General features: G+C 43.5%; 1 protein-coding gene across 1 annotated transcript in view; it reads left to right on the forward strand.

Annotated features, from left to right (window-relative positions):
* The window catches only part of CCDC40 (coiled-coil domain 40 molecular ruler complex subunit), a 447,448-nt gene that overhangs the window by 353,005 nt on the left and 70,857 nt on the right, over window positions 1-23,586 (forward strand). The window contains exon 18 of the mRNA XM_069199714.1: window positions 14,046-14,166. Within this exon, the coding sequence (XP_069055815.1) occupies window positions 14,046-14,166 (121 nt within the window). The remainder of the gene's footprint in view (window positions 1-14,045; window positions 14,167-23,586) is intronic.

Here is a 23,586-nt window from a genome sequence, read left to right on the forward strand (position 1 = left end):
TCCCACATGTTGGTTTTCCCTGAGTACAGGATTTGATTGGGCGGAATTTGTATGCGTCCACTAAAACGACTGCATTTATAACACTTTTTGACTTGTGACAATGTTTTTTAATCAATGCAGCAGGACTGAGTTGATTATAGAGGCAAGCCAGTGATCATGGCTATTGCTTGATCTGTGTATCATGAAATGTATATCATACGTAGTAGTCTTTACGTATTTATTGTAAAAAGCATATGTTATAGTTGACAGGCATTTAGGTCTTTTTACTCTATATTAAAGCCTACAGATAGGTGCATGGAATCCCACAAATTGGCATAATAGGCAAGGGTTTTGACATTGTTCACCCTGGAGGGTTTCTCTATGATAATCTTGTTAGGCGCTGTTGAGCGGAGTTGCTTATTGTTTTGCAAGCTGTATGTTTCTACATATTTGCAACTTTATAACTGCATGGTGTTTGCCAGTGAATGTACACTTGAATATGGTGTTGGGTAAAGGATAAAGGCTTCATCAGTTTATTGGGAAAAGCAGGCCAGATTTGATAGGTTTGATCTGTTTATTATGAAGCGTTATGACAAAGCCAGATGAAGCCTTTGCTTGACCTAAATATTGTGAAAAGCATGAATTAAAGGCAATAGGCTTTTAATGATGGGTTGTTATTAAAGTATGCTAAAGCTTGTACGCAGGTACTTTGTTAAATGGAATTTCACAGAATACTGTAGTAGACAAGGGTTTTGGTGTTGGAGATCCACCCGGCAAAAATGTGGAGATAGAAGATAGGCACCACAATAATTCTTATTAGGCTTTCTTAGGAGAGATCGCATTTGCTTTACCAACTGTAATTCTGTATAAAATTGTACGTTTTTGACGGTATGCTGGATGATTGTCTTGTGGAAAGCTTACTCTCAGCACAGTAGGCCTGAGTTACCTATGGTGACAAGCCAATAATACCAGATATACGCGTGCTTTGTGTTCAGAGAAATGTTATGTTTAATGTCATAGGTCTGGCCTGCTGATTATGAAATGTTCTTACAAAGGTAGTATTAGACCTGTTAACCATAGGGTGATCTTCCCCCAAACTTGTTGCCTTATGTCACCTGTTTTTGCAGAATTTTATTTGTTTGCTTTAGGGCTCTGCCCACTTTAGCGGAGCTAACCCGTGCTAAAGTGCTAGTTTTCTCTCCTTTAAACATTATGAAGTTGGATTACACCCAAGTGGCACTTTTCGTTCACTTTTAAAGTCACAAGTAAAGTGGTGCTACATGTACCCAGGACCTGTAAATTAGATGCTTCTACAGGCAGTATGCCTGGTTTATTAATTGTGAAAAGTATGTGGCAAAGCCAGTAGGCTTCTATAAGTAGTGTGTCATCACTTAACATTACAGGCCGTAGAAAGGTATTTGGTTACATGTAATCTCACAGATTGCCATCGGTAGGCAAGGGTAAAGGTGTTGGTCACCCAATCTGACAAACCCTGCAAGTAGAATTTCACTGTGATGATTCTTGTTAGGCCCTATTGAGAGTTGCTGTATATTGTTTTCCCAACTGTAATTTTGTACATATTTGTAATTTTATAAATGTATGCCTAATGGTTGCCAGCTTCTGTGCACTTTTGTAAGCCTGGGTTTTGTACAGTGTCAAGCTGTTGATTGCAGTGAACTGTAAGGCCTCTGCTAACAATTGTCAGACATATTAGGTATGATCGATTTACAATTAAAAGTTATGACAAAACAAATAGGCCTTACTTATTGCAAAAAGTGTGTTAATGGCAAACCACTTTTAAGGGTGGCTTTTTATTATACTGAACTGATTTTGATGTTGGGTTCTGCCTCTGACAAAACCTAGGGGGAGAAGATTTGCACTGTAATAATTCTTTCTGGATTCTCTTAGATGCCTGCCAGATTATTGTAATAAAATAATCATGAAATAATATTTACACCCATATGTATATACATATATGACCTACTTGCGCTTGCCAGTAGGTAGTTATATTTAGGACCTAGTTTCCAAAGGAAAAGCGTTTTTTGTTTTGCCACTAACTTTGAAGCTGTTTGAGGAATCTTTACAAAATTTTCAAAACTAGTACGACAGTCAGTACAGCTGCTGTGTTGAAAGTATTGGGGTGATTAGTCAAGCAGCAGCTGAGGAAAAGAGGGTGTTCCAGAACCCATTTCCCCCATGCATTTTTCCATAGGGTCTTTACGGATGACTACACCTCGAACCGCTGAATGGAAATTACACCAAATTTGGCAGGAAGCTAGATGTTGGTGTGCAGATCGTGCTTTTTGTTAATTAGTGTAAATCCGTTCAGTAGTTTTGGAGGATTAAAAGAAAAATAAATATAGACATCTGGGCGGAGCCTAAGCACAGCTCTCACGGTGAGATCTAATTGGCTGTTACTACTTCAACCAGGAAATGCTGGCAGCCATCTTAGGACTAATATACATGATAGCACCTCATTGAAATGCATTGTAGTGAATAGCAGGTGATAACAGGTTTTAGTTACAATATAAGTCATTTGTTAAAGGTACCACACTAAATTTAAGGAATTGTGGTGTGTCCGAAGGTGATTTCACCCTGAGAGGTTATGAAAAGTGTTGCAGAAGCTAAAATGAGAGCATATTTTCTGTAAATTCACACTATCTTTCTCAGACATGTGAGAATAAAGTCTGGCATTCTCAATAAAACATGAACTTCCAACAGAAGCCGCCTGTCACTTGATTCCCTTGTGATCTACTGCAGCCTCCCAGAGTGTTCTAAAGAACGACTAGAGCGCTAACAGTCTTACTTATGACACAAATGAGGAACAAAATGAGGAGGTTCATTTTATCAGAAAAATGATGGTTAGTGCAGTAGAAAGAAAAATGTAAACATGTTTTAAATGAGTTCTCAAATATCTTCTTCTATTTCATTAAAACATTCTGACATGCAGACTGAAACATGCACTTTCAACACCAGCAGCCGACTGCCACTTAACTCCCTAGTGATCAGCAGCCTCTCTACAGAGTTCTAATGTGCAACTAGAGTGCTAACATTTTGAATCTATACCAAAAGAGTAGCATATCTGAACACCACCTTGATGGAATCGAAGTGGAAAACTGAAATAATTTTCTACTGAGGTTGCTGCAGTAAATGAGGACATTAGAGAGCTTCATAACAAATAATAATGATGGCCACCAGAGAAAATGAGCCCAAATGTAGAACAAATATCACCCAAATGTAGCTCAAGAATAGCCGAATGACAGAAGAGCCCAAACACTTAATTTTTTTTTTTTTTTTTGAGTTTTATATAACGCAGACTTGACCCAAAGGTATTGGAGTGCTTTACATAACCATCAGTTATATTACACCAGGACACATTCATTTTGGTTTTAGACATGGGGAGATTAAGTCATTTGCTCAAAACCACAGGATGTCGACCTGGCACCATTACTCGTACTTGGTTCCCTAGTTGCAAAGTCTGCAGTTTCGGCCATAACACCACATCCTCTCCCCTAAGTGTAAAAAATAATCAAGTGATCAACTAAATAAAAAACAAAGATAGTAAATAATTTAAAAGTGCTTTGTCGCTATTTAAGAGCTCAGAAAATAGGTCCTCATTTGAGTTTTTTAGAGCACTAACCATTATTTCTATGGGAATATGACCCTCTCATTTTTATAATTTCTAAAGGAAATGCTTTAGGTATTGCAGTTTTGGTTACATTAAGATGATGTCAAGTGTGCCACACTTGAAATAAATATAGAATGTTAGCAATCTAGTTGTTCATTAGAATACTGTGGGAGGCAGAGTTCAGGGGCACAGACTCGGGTAATTGAGGGCAGGGAGGAGGGTGCAGAGGCAATGAGTTGACCAGCTGGGAAGGCGGGAGGGGCAGTTTCAGCACAATGGATAATGGAGTGCAGGGGAAAAAGGGGCAGGGGCATCAAACCAACCATGCAGGACAGACAAGAGAGGTTGTGGCACTATTTTTGCCCCCGTGGCCCATCACGTACCCTAGTGTACAATGTGGACGCGGCAGATGCCGCGGTTGAAGCTCACCTTCTGGAAAGGACGGCCCACCCTGGCTCTTGGGCTTAGCAGGGATGGGGCGGGGCGGGGCTGTGCGCTCAGAGATCCCATGGCGGAGGGGATCTGGAATCCTTCCTGGAGGTGAGCTGATGATGTGCTGGAGCGTGGTCTGTGTCTGACTGGGACGCGCGGTCTCTGTCTTCCTCTGCTGGAGACACAGAGTGGAGGGTTTCTCCCTTTGTGGAGCACCTGTGGGCTCCGCCCGCTGGGCCACGCCCCGTCCACCCTCGAGGTAGGTGGGGGAGTTCCCGCCTTTTTACCAGGATGATGGATGGACGACTAAGTATTTTTTACCCATGTTTCTAATTATGTATTGTATGTGCAGATGTGTGTGTATAGTCATGTGTGTGTGTGTGTATAAATATATATATATATGTGTATATGTTGGTTCTGTGCCTGGCATGTTTCTATGAATTTCTGCTCTCTTTTTATCACACTTATCTACTCATCGCTCTTATGTCATGTCTCTATCAAACTATCCTCCATTCTCACTCGGACTCATCCCAAATCCCTTCGACCACTTCCATCTCCTAAATATCTCTGCCTAAGCTCATCCCTCCACCCCCACATCTAACTCACCAAACCTCACTCTACCTCTGTGACCTCCCACACAACCCTACTAAATTCTCCTGCATTCATCTCACCCTGCTACTATGCTCTCCCTAACCCTTCCACATCCTCTTTCCCCTCTGCCCCCCTTTTATTCATCTCAAGCCTTTGGATTGAGCAAATGAAGGATAAACTCCCAATTAACACTTCTGGATTTCTTTCCTCCTCCACCCCTCCATTAATCCAGTCAATCTAACTAACAAACTCTCATATCCGCAACTCAAATTAACTCATAATAATACTAAAACTGTACTCCTTATTAAATTATACTAATCCATCACTAATTCTTGTTGGGTACCGGAGTAGCGTGCTACTCATCGAAAAGCGCTTCGACGCCTCGTCAGGGGTAGTAAGCGCTATATAAATACGATTACGATTACAATTACAATTACAATTACAATATACCAGACCATTGAAGGCAGAAGGAAGAGGCAGTGGCAGTCCAACCATACATGACATCATACTCAAATCAGGCAGGATACTCCCGATATTTTGAAGCCCAAAGGGCTTTATTCCATCTGCCTAAAATATCCTCTTTTTCAATGTAAATCATTTCTTTAGGTTTTTTTCAAAAACTCCCTCATACCAAGTTCAAGGTGTTGGCAAGTATTGTACTTTGGATCATGGAGGGCAGGAGGGATGGGATAGGGATATTGAGTCATGTAAAGGAGGGCAAGAAGGAGATGGGTAGGGGCACCAAACTGGCCTTAAAGGGCAAGCGTCAGGGGTTGCAGCACAATACACCACACAGGGCAAGCAGGACGGCAGTGCAATACAGTGAACCATGTTAAGCAGTAGGAAGGGGACAGGGCAATGTGCATGGACAACAGAGGGGAAAACGACAAACTGGACAGACCATACTAAACAGACAGGAGGGAAGGTTGCAACATAACAATCCATCAAAGGCGGGAGGGAGGGAGCAGTGGCAGCACATCAGACCATGTAGGGCAGGAGGAAAGGTGGTGGTGCATGGACTCGGACAACAGAGGGTTAATAAAGAGGTGGATGTGGAAGAAAACTAACAGTTCAGGGCAGGCGGGAAGGGCAGTGGCAGGACAACAGGCACACAGGGCTGCAATGAGAGAGCAGGGGCCTGGACTTACAGTGGAAGGCAGGAGGGGTGGCAGGAACAGCAAGCTTGTGTGGAGGCAGCACAATGCCACCCCAGACTCTGCTTCCAACCTCCCAACTTCCACTCCATGCATTGGGATGGGCATCTTACTTCTTACTTATCTTTAGCAAAAACTCTAGTGTTTCACTAAAAACAAAGGTTAAAGGGATGCTATAATTAGGAAACAGGATTAAAAAAACCTTAGAAACTCACAAAAAAACCAAGGTTACAGGGACGTTATGGTTAGGTTCAGATTTTAAACACACACAAAACCATAGAAATTCATGTTATAATTAGTAACTATAACTCATGCCCTTGCGCTCTCGCCATGTGCAGCTAATTACCCCGGATATTACATCACTCATGACATTATGTATGTCATCATTGATAATATCACTGTGACATTTGCAGTACAAATACTGATGAGAAAACTGTGCATGGTGGGGGCCCGAGTTATGGTTACCTGAAATAACTAACTTTAACAGCTGAATTCCTACGGTTTTGTGTGTGTAAAATCTGAACCTAACTATGATGTCCCTACAACCTTTGTTTTTTTATTGAATATTAATTTAGATACATGGAGGGCCCTCAGACCCACTCTGTTTTGTCATTGGTCTGTCTGAATGTCACTTATACTCTTCTTCCATCCATGTCAGTGAAATGCCTGGGGTAATGGTTGAGTCTGCATTAATCTTTGCCTCTTTTGCCTTGTGAATGATGGCATTTTCTGATTGTGTGTGTGTGCATCTCTGTGAAAATGAGGCAATTCAGTTGGCCAATTCTTTATTTTTGAATTTTCTCTGAATATAGTTCCCCTTCTATTTCTTTGCTTCTCCTCTGTTTATTTTAATATGCCCTAAAAGAATACTACAGCCCTCTGGGCAATGATAATAGGTCACTCGCTTACAGCCTGGGCCACTGGAATTATGAGGCAAGGGAGGAACAAAATATGCGGTATAGTTTTGTGAATTATGTGTCAGAAAAAGGCAAATAATGCAGCATAATGCGGCATAATTTGTAATAGTATTATTGTGTAATTTTTAGGGTCACGCCTGCGTCGCATGCGCTTACGCATGCGTTTCGCTAAGCGAGATGCTTTAGTAATTAAAAAGGGCTCGGAGCCCTGTCCACGTCACGTCAGTGTCTGTCATTGGCTTGTGGGTTTGCCTGTTAGAATGTGCTTGATTTCATTAGTGGAAGGCATGCACATGTCATGCCTTTTCCGGTGGATAGCTCTCCTCAAGCGCATCCACCAAGTACAGAAAACATGCGAGGCTCGCTGTTTTCTGTCCGGCTCGTGGACTTCTTTTTCTCTATTTTCCCAGCGCGATCTCGCTTGACAGAAGTCGGGCGCTTTACATAATATCGGCCCTGTTACACAGTTAATTGCACTTTTTCGGGTTACGTACATAAATTCACTTTTGCCAATAGGTTTCATTACCAGTGAAAAGTCGGGTTAGGAGTTTAGAAGGCTATCAGCTCTAACACGAGCAAACGCGAGACCTGTTGCATTGCAAATGCTTATTTTAACTTGCTAACACTGTCTGGGCATTGGTTGGACCTCATTACTTCCAGTTTTGCACCCAAATATAGCAATAAGCAACAGAAAAGGACAAATCCAGCTTTTGAAAGGGCCTTCCATCATGCTGCAACACATGTTGTTGCATTTTTAACCCCAAAGGTGTGTGTGTCTGGCGGACACATGCACTACCTCCCTGGTGCGGGCCACGATCATTGGCCGACACCTGTGAGGAGTTTTAAAAATCCTCCAGTTCACGGGAGGATTTTATTGTGTATTTTGTCTCTGGGAGACGCGGAAGAACTTCCGTGTCTCTCCCACACCCCTTTCCGGCTATCCCCACTGGAGCAGCGGAGTGGACAAGGTGAGTGTCCTGTCCCTTCTCAGTGAGGAAAAAGGCCTCCCAGATGCCAGGGAGGCACCGATGGAAAAGGGAGAGTCTCCTCTTTCCATCAAGGCCTTCCTGGCACCGTTTCCTGGCTGTGGATCGTGGCACAGCCGCGATCCACACCCAGGAAATGCCACCAGGCCCCAGGATTGCTTGGGGGGTCAGCTCCTGTGCAAGTGGAACCGACCCCCCCTTTGACGAATGATATACATAGAATTAGATATTTTAGAACAAAGTGAAAAGAAAAGTCTATGTGTCAATTAGAACAAGTGAGATTTGCTTTCAGTATGAACCGTAAACATTTGGAGTTGAAAATAAATTAAAGCACATCTAAGGACACACCTGGAACAGAACCCTCGCCTCTCAGTGTGAGGGTCTGTGTCCTTGACCACTACAGCATGGTTAATTCTGTATTGCGCAGCCCGAGAAAGACCTATGACATGCTATCCACGGATCGTAATGGTAAAGAGACGTGAGGGTTCCTTCATTATGAAGGTTTAACAGTCAAAGAAAAGCAAATAAAGAGACACACTGCAATGGCATTCTAGGATTTAAACATCCCACCTTGTGAGTGACAGTCCAAGAGCTTTACCAGTAAGGCAGAAGTCACTCTGCTCTGAACTGCATCAAAACATAACTATAACATTCCAGCCAAAGATCTTGCTACTCTCAGTCTTTGAAGTATTTGTATGGAGAGACCACTGCAATACCAATCTCTCTCTCTCTCTCTCTCTCTCTCTCTCTTCCATCCCTTTATCGGATGGGAGAGAGAGAGTGAGAGAGAGAAAGTGGCAGATTGAGAGTGAGGGAGGGAAATAGATTGACAGAGAGAGCTTGGGAGAGAGAGGAACAGAGAGGGAGTGGGGGTTTTAGGCTTTGATGCATGATATACATAGAATGAGATATTTTAGAACAAAATTACAAGAAAAGTGTATTTGTCAATTAAAACAAGTGAGATTTGCTTTCAGTATGAACCTTAAAAAAATAAAGGTGGAGCACATCTACAGACACACCTGGAACAGAACCCTCGCCTCTCAGTGGGAGGGTCTGTGTCCTTTACCACTACACCACGGTTAATTCTGTATTGCGCACCCCCAAGAAAGGCTGATGACATGCTTTCCACAGATTGCCATGGCAAAGAGACATGAAAGTTCCTTCATTACGAAGGTTTAACAGTCAAAAGAAAATCAAATAAAGAGATACACTGCCATGAAATACTAGGATTTAAACCTTCCACCTTGCGAGTGACAGACCAAGAGCTTTACCAATAAGGCAGAAATGACCTGCATCAAAACGTAACTGTAAAATTCCAACCAAAGATCTTGCTAGTCAGAGTCTTTGAAGTATTTGAATGGAGAGACCATTGCAATACCAATATCTCTCTCTCTCTTCCATCCCATTATGAGGTGGAAGAGAGAGAGAGAGAGAGAGATGCAGAAATTGACACAGAGAGAAATAGATTGACTGAGGGAGAGTGTTTTTTTAGGCTTTGATGAATGATATATGTAGGATGAGATGTTTTAGGAGAAGGTGAAAAGAAAAGTGTATTTGTCAAATAAATCGAGTGAGATTTGCTTTCAGTACGAACCTTAACCATTTGGAGTTAAAAATCATTTAAAGCAGAAGAATGTCAACAGACACACCTGGAATAGATCCCACTCCTCTCAGTGGGAGGTCTGGGACCGTGACCATCAGGCAACGGGTGATTCGGTTATGAATTGTCTTGATAAGTACCTATGACATGCAGTGCACAGATCGTGATGGCAAAGAGACGCGAATGTTCCATCCCTATGAAGGTTTCACAGTTAAAAGAAAAGGAAATAAAGAGACACACTGCCATGGCATACTAGGATTTAACCCTTCCACTTTGTAAGTGGCAGTGCAAGAGCTTTACCAGTAAGGCAGAAGTGACTGCTCTGCCCTGCATCAAAACATAACTATAACATTCCAACCCAAGGTCTTGCTAGTCCGAGTCTTTGATGTATTTGAATGGAGAGACCATTGCAATACCGACCACCCTAGTGCGGGCCACGACCAGTGGCCGACAGCAGGGAGGGGTTTTTAAAAACCTCTGGTGCTTTGCACTGGAGGATTCTTTTCTTACCCCCTCAGGAGACGCGGAAGAGCTTCTGTGTCTCCCCCTCCCCCCTCAATTCCCCTACCGCCGATTTGTGACATCAGCGAGACGTGCTGACGTCACACTTTTACCCCACCGGAAGATCATGGTGAGTTTCCTCTCCCTACTCCGTTGGGAAAAAACAGGCCAAAATGGCCTCCCCAGATGCCAGGGAGAGTCTCCCCTTTCCATTGATGCCTCGCTGGCACTGTTTCCTGTCCGCCGTGGCCAGGAAACGGCACTAGGCCTCAGGGATTGCTTCACAGGGGTCGGTCACCACCCTCTCCACCCCGTGGGGCAGTATAATTTTTAAAACTGAGGTTTTTTCCCCCCGGGGGGCGATGGCACCCCTCACCCTCGGAATAAAAATGAAAAAAATATATTTTTAAAAAATGGTGGGTCGACACTTCCGACATGGGCCGACCCATATGGGGGCATATATATTTCTTTAAAATATGTGTGGTTTTCCTGGGGCCGCGATCGGCCCCCAGGGAAGCCACACACATAAAAAAAGAGAGAGAGACTGACAAAGGTGCAAAGGATTCTTGGTGACAGAATTCAGTGAGAGCCCCACAAATCACCCCATCGTGGATTCCTTGAGATGTATAGTTTTAAAAAATGTACAGGATTGCAAGGTTTCCCTAGGTGCCAGCTGAGCTAGAGGCCAAAATCCACAGCCAGGCACTTTGCAAAAAACATATCCGTTTTCATTGGAAAAATGTGATGTGTCCACATTGTGTTTTGGGGCATTTCCTGTTGCGGGCACTAGGCCTACCCACGCAAGTGAGGTACCATTCTTATTGGGTGGCTTGGGGGAATGCTGGGTGGAAGAAAGTTTGTGTCTCCTCTAGGATTCCAGAACTTTGCAGCACCGAAATGTGAGGAAAAGGTGTTTTTTTAGCTCAGTTTTGAGGTTTGCAAAGGATTCTGGGTGACAGAAACCAATGAGAGCCCCACAAATCACCCCATCCTGGATTCCCCTACATGTCTAGTTTTTAAAACATATACATGTTTTTTTTGTTACGTCTCCCTAGGTGCCGCCTTAGCTAGAGGCCAAAACCCACAGCTAGGCACTTTGCAAAAAAACACATCCGTTTTTATTGGAAAATAGTGATGTGTCCATGTTGTGTTTTGGGGCATTTCCTGTTGCGGGCATTAGGCCTACCCACACAATTGAGGTACCATTTTTATCGGGGGCCTTGGGGGAACGAAGAATAGAAGAACAAGTGTTATTGCCATTTGTCTTTCTCCACATTTTTTACTTCCAAATGTAGGACGGTGTGTAAGAAAGTAGACATTTTGAAAAATGCCCTCTAATTCACATGCTAGTTTGGGGACCCCCGAATTCAGGGATGTGCAAGTAACCACTGCTTCTAAACTACTTATCTTTTGCCAATTTCAGAAATACATAGGGTTCCTTGATACCTATTTTTCACTCTTTATATTTTACCAAATGAATTGCTGTATACCCGGTATACAATGAAAACCCATCACAAGGAGCAGCTTATTTGCTGGTGCTCGGTACCTAGGGTTCTTGATGAACCTACAAAACCTATATATCACCGCAACCAGAAGGGTCCATAGTTGGAAAAAGTTATTGAAGAAAACGTAGACAGAAATTTCAATATTTTTTAATTTCAGCTGTTACTTTCTGTAGGAAAATATTGAAGGATCTACACAAATGACCCCTTGCTGAATTCAGAATTTTGTCTACTTTCCAGAAATGTTTAGCTTTCCGGGATCCACAATTGGTTTCACACCCATTTCTGTCACTGACTGGAAGGAGGCTGAAAGCACACAAAATAGTAAACATGGGGTATGTCCAAGTAAAATGACAAAACTGTGGTGAAAATTTTGGTTTTCTGATTCAAGTCTGCCTGTTCCTGAAAGCTGGGAATATGCTGATTTTAGCACTGCAAACCTTTTGTTGATGCCATATGCAGGAAAAAAAAACAGATGCTTTCTTTCCCATTTTTCCAAAAAGAAACCTCATTTTAGCTGTATTTTGGCTAATTTCTTGGTCTCCTACAAGGGAACCCACAAACACTGGTTACCTTTACGATCCCCAGAAGATTCCCAAAGAAGGACACAAATTTGGTGTGGATAGCTGTGGACAAAAATTTATGGGAGCCTAAGCGGAAAGTACCCCAAATATCCAAAAAAGGGCTCAGCACTGGGGTGGGAGGGATGGGATGGGATGGGGTGGGAGGGAGGCCAAGCAGCTAAGGGGTTAATAACTTTTAAACCGTTTGAGCTAGAAACATTTTTTTTTGTTAAAATCTGCTGATTACGCCCCAGGTGATGGTATATGTGGCAAATGCGGCAAATCTACAATTATGCGAAAATCGCCACAGCTGCACAATCACATAGGTCCAGTGGCCCTGCTTACAGCTCATTTTATTTGCAGTGCACCATATTCTACATAGCCACTTCCTCTAAACCAGGAGATCATTATGGAATGTTGTTGTTCATAGTGTATTACTGTTTTACCATTTGAAGATGGCCAACATATTGGTTGTATATGAGCGAACCATGCTTGAGCTTAAAAACAATAGTCTATTTTCACTACCATTGGTAGATGCTGTTTTAGTTTTGCTGTTTCAAACATATTTCTGCAGTATGTAGAAGGCAGCATGTTTTCTTTTTTGTACTTGTATTCTTTTAATTTATCTTACATGTTTTGTTGAGTTTGTGTATGTTTTATTGCTTCTGTGTTTGAGGATAAACAGAAGTGACTCAGAGGATCGATGAATGGATGCCTGGGTGCAATTTTTATACAGCAGGAACCTGTCCCTGAGGGCATGAGAACACTTTACATGACCATCAGATTACATTATATAGGTCAGATTTTTTTTTGTTGTGCTTTTTGGCATAGGTAGATTAAGTGATTGGCCCGGAATCACAGGATGACCAGCTGACGCCAGGACTCGCACCCGGTTCCCCATTTCCAAAGCAGACAGCTGTGCCATTAGGCCACATCTTCTCCAGCTATTACATTCAAGGCATGCTGCAGTACTAGTTCATATCTCTCAATTAAAAAGCTACGGCCTTTGGCTGCAGTACTAGTTCATATCCATCAATTAAACAGCTACTGGCATTGGCAGACATCAATTCAGGAGTAATTCTTTCAGTCTTGGGTAATACTTCTGGTTTATAGGTGAGATCATAAGCATACTCATAGGGTCTTTGTGTGCCACCACCGCTGTGCACTTCTAAATGGGATGTTCTGTTCTTACTCAAGTTTCTTTTTAGGATTCCTTCTTTTAGTACTTCATGTAGTGTCAGAAATGTGAAAATGAACGTTTGATACTTCTTACTCCTTGTTTGTGCTTGAACCAAATTTGATTGAAGCTTTCTGTCAACAGAGCTTTCTGGAATGGGGCATTGCCAGCGGAATGCTTATGGTCCGCCTAACAAAATAGGACAGGAGGACTAAGGGTTTGTTGGACAAGGTACTCTGTCACTTTTGTGAAGGAGTACCCTCTCCGCTAGAGAGCAGTAAATCATGTTCTATGATAGAAACCGGAAAGCAATACACTTGATCTGCGTGCAGGGAGGCCAAAAAAAGGCTAACAGTGAAATTGCACTAATAATATCATTTTTGCACATGAAGTTGTACATTTTGAACACTTATTTGTTTGAAAGCAGCTTTCCATAAACTTAAAAAGCATTTAATAAACTTTTCTTGTGCATATTCTTGAAAAGCTGTCTCTCACATTTTCCCTTTTGAATTCCAAAAATCTATAAGTCTTTGTCTGCATCCAAGCAGAGGAGTAGACCTATGGATTTATAGTTACTTTTTTTTTAATCAGCCCCCCTCTGCTCTCCATTGAAATACCTTGGGGAGGTAGGGAGTTTGCTTATGGTGTGCGGCCTAAACCAGGCAGTATAGAAGTTAAAACACATGATCTGCTGGTGCTTAATCCACATAGAGATATCTTAAGTACAGGATTCCTATGCAACATTTTCTCAGTACATTGGTTTCAGAACAGTCTCCCCAAGCACACACTGCACTCACACTGGTGACTGGTGCCTTTTTGCAAAGAAATGTGAGCCACATTTGATCAAGCAAACCTTGTGTTCACTTTCTACAACTCCCTTTCTCGTTCTTTGTCTATGCTTCCTCTTCTATAACCCCCATCTCTCTTTTCCACTCTATATCTCCTTTACAATCCACCTTTTCCTCTTAATCTCCACATCTGCTTCACTCTCTACCTTGTTTTCCAATCTTCTTAGACATCAGATCATGCTTTGGGAGAAGAAGATACAGCTGGCTAAGGAGATGAGATATGCAGTGGACTCAGAAGCTGGCCAGGGTGAGATTCGGGCTATGAGGGGAGAGGTCCACCGCATGCAGGTAAGATGTTTGCTGTGTGAGTCCTTGTCTAATGGCACCAAACTGCCAGATATTAAGATCATAGAGTATAATTTACTCCATCACTCAGTTGTACTGTTTACCAGTATATTTCATCACAAAGAATGCTTTGTGGTATTACAAGAACACTAGCAGACCTTATATGTATACATTTTTCTATCTCCATTTCCAATATTTCATGTATGTTAAATCATACAGGCTCTCATTGCTGAGTACAGAATGCAAACTACACAATCAAATTATAATTATTGTATGCTATAGCTTGCCAGTATAGTACATTTAGGAGTTAACCCCCAAAAGAATGGGGAATAACTGACCGGACCTATTTTACTGGGTGGAATTCACATGATTTTCCCTGTTCTAGGGGTTTACCACATACATTTACCACCTATCTGAGAAAGAGATAAATGAGAGCTGAAGGGCAGATTCTGGATGAGACCAAAGGAAGTGGGGTTTGGAGGGTAAGGAAGGAAGGGGAAAAGGTGTCTTGGTGTGGGTGCATGCTGCTCCCTTCAGTTTATTGGTTATTATACAAATTCTTACTTTGTGGGAGCCATGTTGTTTAGCATGTGTGCCAGAAATGGACACTGCTGCCTCCTTAAATTGTTGGATATTTCAGCTGTCTTCAACACATTCAATCATCCCTCTCTGATCTACAGTTTTAAAGATTCAAATGGGATTCATTGGTCCTTCTCTGGTTCTTCTCCTACCTATGTAATTGACACTTTGTCTCCTGATTCTCCTCCTACATACCAAGATTGTTCACATGCGCTCATCCAAGTCCCAGAAGATCTCTAGCTCGTCCAAAGTCCCCTTGGGAATCTATTCACCAATAAAAGCTTAAAAAATCAGCAATGTTCTGATAAGACCCAACTGTGCTTTAAGGGTCTTTTACTTAAGGCATTCCATGCCTCAGACACTGCCATCACCTCGTCCATACCTGGATATCCAGCACCTAGTAAAATTATCAACCCCACCGAGACATAATTCTTACCAAGCTGGTAGAGACTTCAGGCTGCAGATTCCTTGCCTTTGAATTTTCCAGGCGTTAGGCTGGATTCAGAAATATTTACTTAAGCAATACCCTAGTGCGTGCCATCAGGTGGCTCCATTCGGTTCAGATTGCCGCCGTTGTCGCCGGATGTGACATCATGGTCACATATAGGCGCCATCTGGGCACACTGAAGGCAGTTCTTTTCTTTCTGCGCTAGTTAGCACAGATCCAGAGAGAGCTACCCCGCTATAGTATTTTTACAAGCTTTTTTCCTATGGTTTGTTGAGTATTTTTGTGAAGTGTGTTGCGATGACATCTAGAAAGGTAGGATTCAAGCCGTGTGGTGCCTTTCATCACGCCATGCTGGTTGCGTACCCTCACCTTGTCGGCCTATGGCAGAGGTCTTCAAATGTTTGGATGCCAAGGATTTCTAGGTGTAAGGACCCCCTTCTGTCAAAACAATTCTAGAACTTGGTACTCCTCATCAACGACAAGCATAAACGCCCCTAATTTCCATGGCAAATAATTTTTACGTTGAGGAAATATTACTAAACAGTGTTTAGCAATTCAAAGGCTTGTGGGTGGCTGTGGTTCGAAGTCAGAGGCTTACTACACAGTTCAAACAAGGTGTCTACAAAAAGAATTTCCCAAAAATGCACAATTGTACTTTATTTTTCCCCACACAAAACATAATTTGACAAAACCTATTTGGACGATAACACATTTCTGAACTAATGTGATGTGTGTGCCTGTTTTTCTACAGAGAGATGGTCAGTTTGTGAATGTACCAACAAAATCAAAATAACTCGCCTTCAATCATGGTTCCAAAAAAACGGAATCCCTAAGTATAACAAACATCATTCATGAAGCCAATAGTTTCAATATAGGTTAGTTCAATTTTGTTTTGCAGTTGCCCTCTCATTCATATAGATATTATATTGATGTGTATAATACAAATAGTTCTATGTCTCCTAGGAAAAAATTTAAAGACTCACATTCGCACATTCACATTCGTTCTATTTAAAAAGCAAAAAAGACAGCATATATAGGACAATCTGAGGTCAGATAAGAAACTCTCCCTGGGAGGAGAAAACAATGGAACTGCTACTCTTCCAGACCATATGGACCAATATGATCTCTATATATTTTTAAAAGTATAGCTTGGTTACAAATCTTCAGTATTCAAATCTTCAGTTTATCCCGTTTAGTCAGTTCCTCAGGATATGGAGAAATTGCAGTAGCATAATCGAATATGATAGAATTGCTAAGACACTGAAAGATAAGTTTTTACAGAGAGTTTATCCATACAGGGTGATTCAGGATGCCTACATAGGGCTAAATGTTACGATCGTGACACCCTATTTGAACCATACCAAAAACATTAACAATCGAGGATGGTGTGTGTTGTTAGACATTCCAACATTAACAACAAAATACAGGGAATCATTAATACACATTGGAATATTTTGAACACCAACAATGACTATGCTCCTCTCTCCAGGCCTATATTCGCTTTGAAGAGAAACTCTAACTTGCAAGACAAATTGGTTCAAGCCAAATTCTTGAGAGGTCATTTTTGCAGCTCTGTTCTCACCATCTGTTTCGACTTTTCATGTGAGTGCCCTACCATCTTTTGGCAGCAGGAAACGATCCAAGTCAAATGTGTGTTTGACCTATGATTAAAATAATTGCTGCTGCATGTGGTATAGCTGGCTTTTTTTAAAAACTCTTTGCAGTTCTCAAAATGTCTTAAAAATCATCTCATCTTATCTAAAACACGAATAACATAGCCATATTCTTTCTCCTTTCTTGCATTTAACCTCTTTTTCTCCTCTCTCTTTATCTTGTAGAAATGAAAGTCCTTATGTGTGTGAACACTGGCTGCATTCTGCCATTTTGTTAGACCTTTTGGCTCATCCTATTTGCCCCCCAATCAATCCCAATTCATTTCACAACTTTAAGACCATGAAGGGTGCTCAATGTATTTTTGTTTTGGTTTGCCAGCAGCGCACCGCGCTCTGCTAAACTGGGGATGCACTAAGAGGCCACTCACACATAACAGAGGGTGCCCACTGACTTCAAACAGACACTGCCCAAGAGTCTGTGTCACCTGTTTCATTTACCTGTGGGGTATTTGGAGAATGTGCACAGTACCAATGATGCTTCCAATATGACAAAAAAGCATACAAAACAAGATGGTTGCTTCCTCAGTGTGGAGTGGGTGGGGGAAGCACCATCTGAGATTCCCAATACTTGGAGCAGTCCCTAGGGCTGACAATTCTACTTTTGTTTTCTGATTTAGATTTACTCACATTCAGTAAAGAGCTCAGTTTACAGACAAAAGACAGACCTAAAGGGTTTTGACTACCTGTCTAGATCTACCTGAAGATAGCTTACCTCTGCTTAGGGTTTCTGACTTGTGTGGGACACAGTTCTCATTAATTGGTCATGAAAACTTCCCTGCTGTCATTTCATGAGATGTGGGCTATAAAAGTTCAGCGTCCAGAGAGTCTCTTGTGGCTTCCAGCCTATTCCCAACATTAGTCCCCATGTTGTAAATTATTCTGGGCAGTAGTTAACCCTGTAATTGGTCTTTAGAGGTTTTGAGTAGTGTCACCCTCCCATCTCACTTATCACTGGAGCTCACTGAGCTATAAGAGATATAGCATGGAGAGGACAATGAAGTTTACTGCATGTGAGTACAGCATATATGAGATCTAAAAAAGAGGCCCACATTTGTAAAGCATGCAGTTTTAAACTTGCAAATGCTAAGCTGTATATATGTTTTGCAAGGTATGGGAGACTGGATGCATTGTTGCATGCTGCAGACAATATTTGGAGTAATAGCACAGAAATCAAAAGCAGTCTACCAGACCATAAAACAGGCCAGCAAATAGCCAAAAAGGACCCCACACACTGATCTGACTGGCCAGCCCTTTGTGCACTGCCAGACTGCCCTATAGGCAGGCTACTAGAACTATGAGGCAATGAAGGACCAAATTATGCAGCAGGGTCGACTAAATTGTCTGGTAAGAAATTGTAAATAATGCTAAGTGATGCTTCATATTTTGGGATAGTATTGCATCATTATTTTGTCATTTTTTACACAAGGTAACCCTAGGCAAAGATTTCACCTCATCAGTATCAGTTTATCACCAAAATACAGCAATAAACAACACATAGATGTCTAGTCAACCTTTGTAAAGAGCCTTCTCTCCACAGGAAAACGTGTCGCCACATTTTTAGAAACATTTGATGCGATTGAGCTAGAAACATTTTTTGGGGTTAAAACCTCCAGATTATGGATTCATTGGAAATTGAGACAAATCTATAACTGTGCGGAAAACCCAGCTCCAGCAGCATTGCATAATTCTAGTGTCCCTCCCTGCCTTTAAACAGGGAAGTCAGAGCCTAGCCACCACTACTCAACCTGGATCTTTCACTGTTCTCTACCAAGGCTGTGTTTAACTGGTACCAGGCTCTTGGAGGTTATACATCACCCCAGTCTGGTATGCTTCAAGGAATAGGATTGTGGGAGCATTTGTTTTACAGTTCAAAATACAGATTACACTTCCTCCCTTTGAAAACCTTCCACCAAATCCACTGCAAGTGGCGTGCCCAACTCCACAGGACAACTTCTGCACATCCAAAATTGATAATGGCCTCTAAAGCACACCAAGCTTGGCCTGACAGGAAGCAGGTATGCAGAACAGGAAACCGGTAACACAATGTTATGTGAAGAATCATTTCATTTGTAATTGTGGTTAATGTCCATCCACATTTTGTGCCAAACAAAACATCAGTTTCTCATACTGCACAAGAGGTTAAAAAAACACATGCCTGAACTTCTCTGGGTGTTACATAAATCGTTTTAGACAAAGTTCGGCAGAGAATAAAAAGCAAGATATGACTGTCATACACACCACAATCCAACAATAACTCTGGGTACCAGTACTCATCCACCATACATACTGGAAACACATCACAATATTTGTATGTATCTGTTACGGACTACAATCAAGGTCACTAACTGTATTAAACACATGAATGTGGTATAGATATGTCACCGCCATCTTTTTGTCCATCCAACAAGGCAGTTGTCAACTGCAGGAGCTGCATATCAGTAGTAATGAAATGCAGTTTGACAAATATTATTGACTGTCTCACCCAGGGACATAGCTTGGTCAGGATGGTTGGGGGGGTGTTAACTTCAGATTTCCTGACAATCACGCTCGCACATGTTGTTAAAACACACTATATGACAAGCAAGGTGCACAAGAGGGCTTAAGAGGCAGTGGAAGGGTAGAGAAATGCGGATTGGTAGGTGTGCCAGGTGATAAAGTGCATTATTTTGTGAAATAACCAACATTTTTTTAAGTCTTTCTAGACCGAAAAAGAGAGAGATTCTGTGTTTGTTTTTGTCTTTGTGTGTAAAAACTGGTGAAATCTGACAGATACCTCACCATACCAGACTGAAAGCACCTGCACCCAACTATTTATCACAAAAAACATTTATTAGGATGGTGTAACATCATCCGCCCTCCCCGCCTTAGCTATGCACCTGGTCCCACCATCAAAGACAGCCCAATGAATGAAACAATAAAGAAAAAAAATGAAAAAACTTCTGTTACGCTTAAACATTAAAGTAAATAATGTTAATTGTGGAATTATTGCTTACAACATCCCATTGGCACCACCAACTTCTGCTTCCATCCCCTTAAGGCCCCTGAAGCCATTTTTCTATGAGTATCCCATTATACACTAACCAAGTTCACAAAATACCAGTGCAGTTAAGAGTTAGGTGTGTGTGTATGTTTGGGTGTGTCTGCGAGTTGAAAAGCCAGGGCATGGTGAATGAGAGACTGGGAAGAGGAAGCTACTCACTAGAAGTGCGACCGGGGATTGCATGATCCCCTTTCCATGATTTCACACCCACTCTGGGGGTCGCACCCCACAGATTGAAGACTGCAGGCCTGTGGTGTCTTGAGTGCACCCATGACTCAAAGTCGTGCTTGGACTGCCAGGTCATTGCACTGAAGACTTTGAGGGAGCGGTCCTTGAAACTGCGTGCAGCCCAGCAGTCAACACCATTCAGCGCAACTCCTCAGAGGTCATGGTCCGGGTCAAGGAGAAGGTTGCAGGACCACTCCAGGAGCCCCAAGTCATCTTCTTACAACTTGAGGTCCTGGCGGCACTCGGAAAAGAGACACAAAAAGAAGTCTAAACGGTCTTTGACTTTGCCTCATCCGTCAGCCGATGCAACGAGTTAGAAACATCAGTGTGTTAGGCACGGTTCAACAAAATCGATGCCAGGTCCAACTTCGCGCCTTCCTCTGTTTCCGGGAGCCGGGGCAGGCTGTTTTTCAGAAAAAAAACTTTTATGAGGCCGTGCGTTGCGTATTTGAGCGGGCCGATCCCTCCGGTTTTCCATTGGGCCCCGCGGGTCAGAGGAGGCCCCATCAGGTTCTGCACCGGCTGCTTCGGTCTCTGCTCTGATGGGGTCTCATGGATCCACATGTAGACGCACTGGTCGTACCCACACAACCTTCCCCAACAGCCGTCAGAACGCTGATGATCCTGGCACCAGCCCCATTCTGATTCCAGATGAGCCACCGATTCCAGTGCCAATGACGCCCACAGGTGCCTGAGTATTATTTTCAGCAGCCAGGCATGGAAGAGTATGTCGTCACTGGACCCTTTAGAACACCAGTTGAAGAGATCTTTGGACTGGTATGAGGAACTAGTAGAGGCCAGTGAACTAGACACCTTTCCAGATCATGGCTTGCTCTCTCCCCCTATGTGGCTACAGAGGAGGGTGCTTCTTATGCAATGGTGGTGCGTAGGGCAGTGGAGGTCCTCGAACTGCCCTCGATGGCTGTCAAGACAAACCTCTTGACTGAAGTGCTTCATCTGGGGCTTCCATTTCTGAACACTCCTGCCCTTTAATGAGGCATTTCCTGACATCCCTCCTGGAACTTGGTCCAAGCCCAGCACAGGAGCTCCTGTAAATAGGACGACTGCCCGCTACCATTACCCTGCACAGGGCGACTCTAGTTTCCTCAGCCAACACCCCACCCCTCAGAGCTTGGTAGTCCAAGCCTCAACATCCCACGGCTCATTGCCTTCTGCTGCCCCGGATAGGGAATCCAAGAGGCTGGTCCAGCTCGGGAAGAAGATGTTTTCTTCAACTAGCCTTCCATTGAGTTTGGTGAACCACCTCTTTGGGCTGTTTCTTGTACACCTTATGGGATACAGTTGCGCAAGTGCTACCACAGATCCCGGAGGAGGCCCGGGCCGTCCTCTCCCAGGCAGTGATAGACAGGAGAGTTGCAGCAAAGTTCACCAATACGACTGACTCGCTGGGAAGAGCGGTTTTGTCGATGGGGCCCTTACAGGACCACGCCTGGCTGAGAACATCTGGCTTTTCAGGCGATGTCCTGGCAAAACGTATGGACGTGCCCTTCGACTGGACTCACTTGTTTAACGAGAAAGGAAGACTCGGGGCTGGAACACTTTAAGGACTCTTGGGCTGCAGCCTCTCAGCGACCCCATCTCACCTTTCATGGCCATGGAAGGGGTGTACCGCCGCCCCAACCCTATGCCAGCCACTGTACGGCCCAAGCCTCCCAAGCTATGTGAGGACGTGGATGCGGTGTCTTCAGATCTAGAGGGTCTGAAAGCCAAAAGTCGTCTGCCACCCAGCCCCCTGCAGCTGCAGCCTCCAGGCCCTCCTAGTTTGATTCTGCAGGACCATGCTTGCCCAGTTGGAGGGAGAATTCAACATCATCTCCTCCGCTGGCAGTCCAGTAGTCTGGGTGCTGGGGTTGTGCAGATAATTCGGAGGGGCTATGCCCTGCCTTTCCAATCCTTTCCTCTCCCAATGCTGCCAACATTTGAACGGCTGGCGGAGGATCATTTGTCGCTGCTCCGAGAGGAAGTTACACCTCTCCTGGCCAAGAGAGCCATAGAAAGGGTTCTGATAACAGAAATAGGCAGTGTTTGTTATTCCCACTACTTTCTGATACCCAAAAAGAACAAGGGTCTTCACCCTATTATAAACCTACAGACTGTCAGTCTCTTCCTCAAGAAGGAGAAGTTCAAGATGCTCATGTTGGCTCAAGTCTTGTCTTCTCTAGCCCAAGAAGACTGGTTGGTAGCGCTGGACTTACATGATGTGTATTTTCACATTCCCATCCTTCCTGTCCACAAGGTTACCTGTAGTTCAAGGTAGGCCACAAGCACTTTCTGTTCACTATGCTCCCATTTGGCCTTACCAGTGCCCCTCGGGTGTTCACCAGGGTGATGAAAGTGGTTGCAGATCAACTGCATTGGTTAGGGGGTTCAGTCTTCCCCTATCTCAATAACTGTTAAAGGCGGGCTCACCCCAGGCTGTCGTCTCCCACCTTCAGACTAGGGTGAACCTTCTGCATTCGCTGGGGTTCACTGTAAATGTGCAAATGTCACACCTGATTCCCTCTTAGATGCTCTTTTCCATAGAAGCTGGTCTGGACACAGTGCGGTTTGCGGCTTATCCTCCTGAGTAGCATGTTCAGGATATTCAAGTTATGATACTGATGTTTCAGCCTCTATCCTGGATTTCGGTGGGACTGACTCTGATAAATCATGCCAGATGGCATATGCGGCTCTGCAGTGGGACCTGAAGTTCCAGTGGGCGCAGCTCAGGGAAATCTCTCCAACATGGTCCAGATCTCAGAGTGAACTGCAATGGACTGGAGGTGGTGGATTATGAACCGCAATTGGGTCAAAGGCAGACTTCTCTCCCTTCCCCAACCAGACCTCACAGTAGTGACAGATGCGTCACTTCTGGAACGGGACGTACACCTGGGAGATCAGAGGACGCTGCTCTTTGGCTAAATTTGGACTCCACATCAGCCTGCTGGAGCTCCATACAATCTGACTGGCATTAAAAGCCTTTCTACCCTCCATCAAGGGAAGGCTAGTGCACTTGTTCACGGACAACACAACCGCCATGTGGTACTGCAACAAACAGGGTGAGGTGGGGTCGTGGACCCTCTGCCGGGAGGATCTGCGCCTCTGGATATGGCTGGAAAAGCAGGGTACAACCCTGGTGGTCCAACACCTGGAAGGTTTTTTGAACACCAGGGCAGACAAACTGAGCCGTTGATGCCTAGTGGATCACGAGTGGTGACTCCACTCAGAGGTTGCACAAGGATTCTTTCAGCAGTGGGAAGAGCCTTGGTTGGATCTGTTTAGCTCCAAAGAGAATGTGCATTGTCAGTAGTGTTGCGCATTGGAGTTTCCAAGGTGGCAATCACTCAGCAACACTTATCATAGCGAGTCAAGCTCAAGCCTGCTGTACGCCTTTCTGCCCATACCACACCTGCCCAGAGATCTTAAGAAGATCAAGAACGACCAGGCCCAGTTCC

The sequence above is a fragment of the Pleurodeles waltl genome, chromosome 7 (assembly GCF_031143425.1).
Source record: "Pleurodeles waltl isolate 20211129_DDA chromosome 7, aPleWal1.hap1.20221129, whole genome shotgun sequence".
NCBI classification, from domain to species: Eukaryota; Metazoa; Chordata; class Amphibia; order Caudata; family Salamandridae; genus Pleurodeles; species Pleurodeles waltl.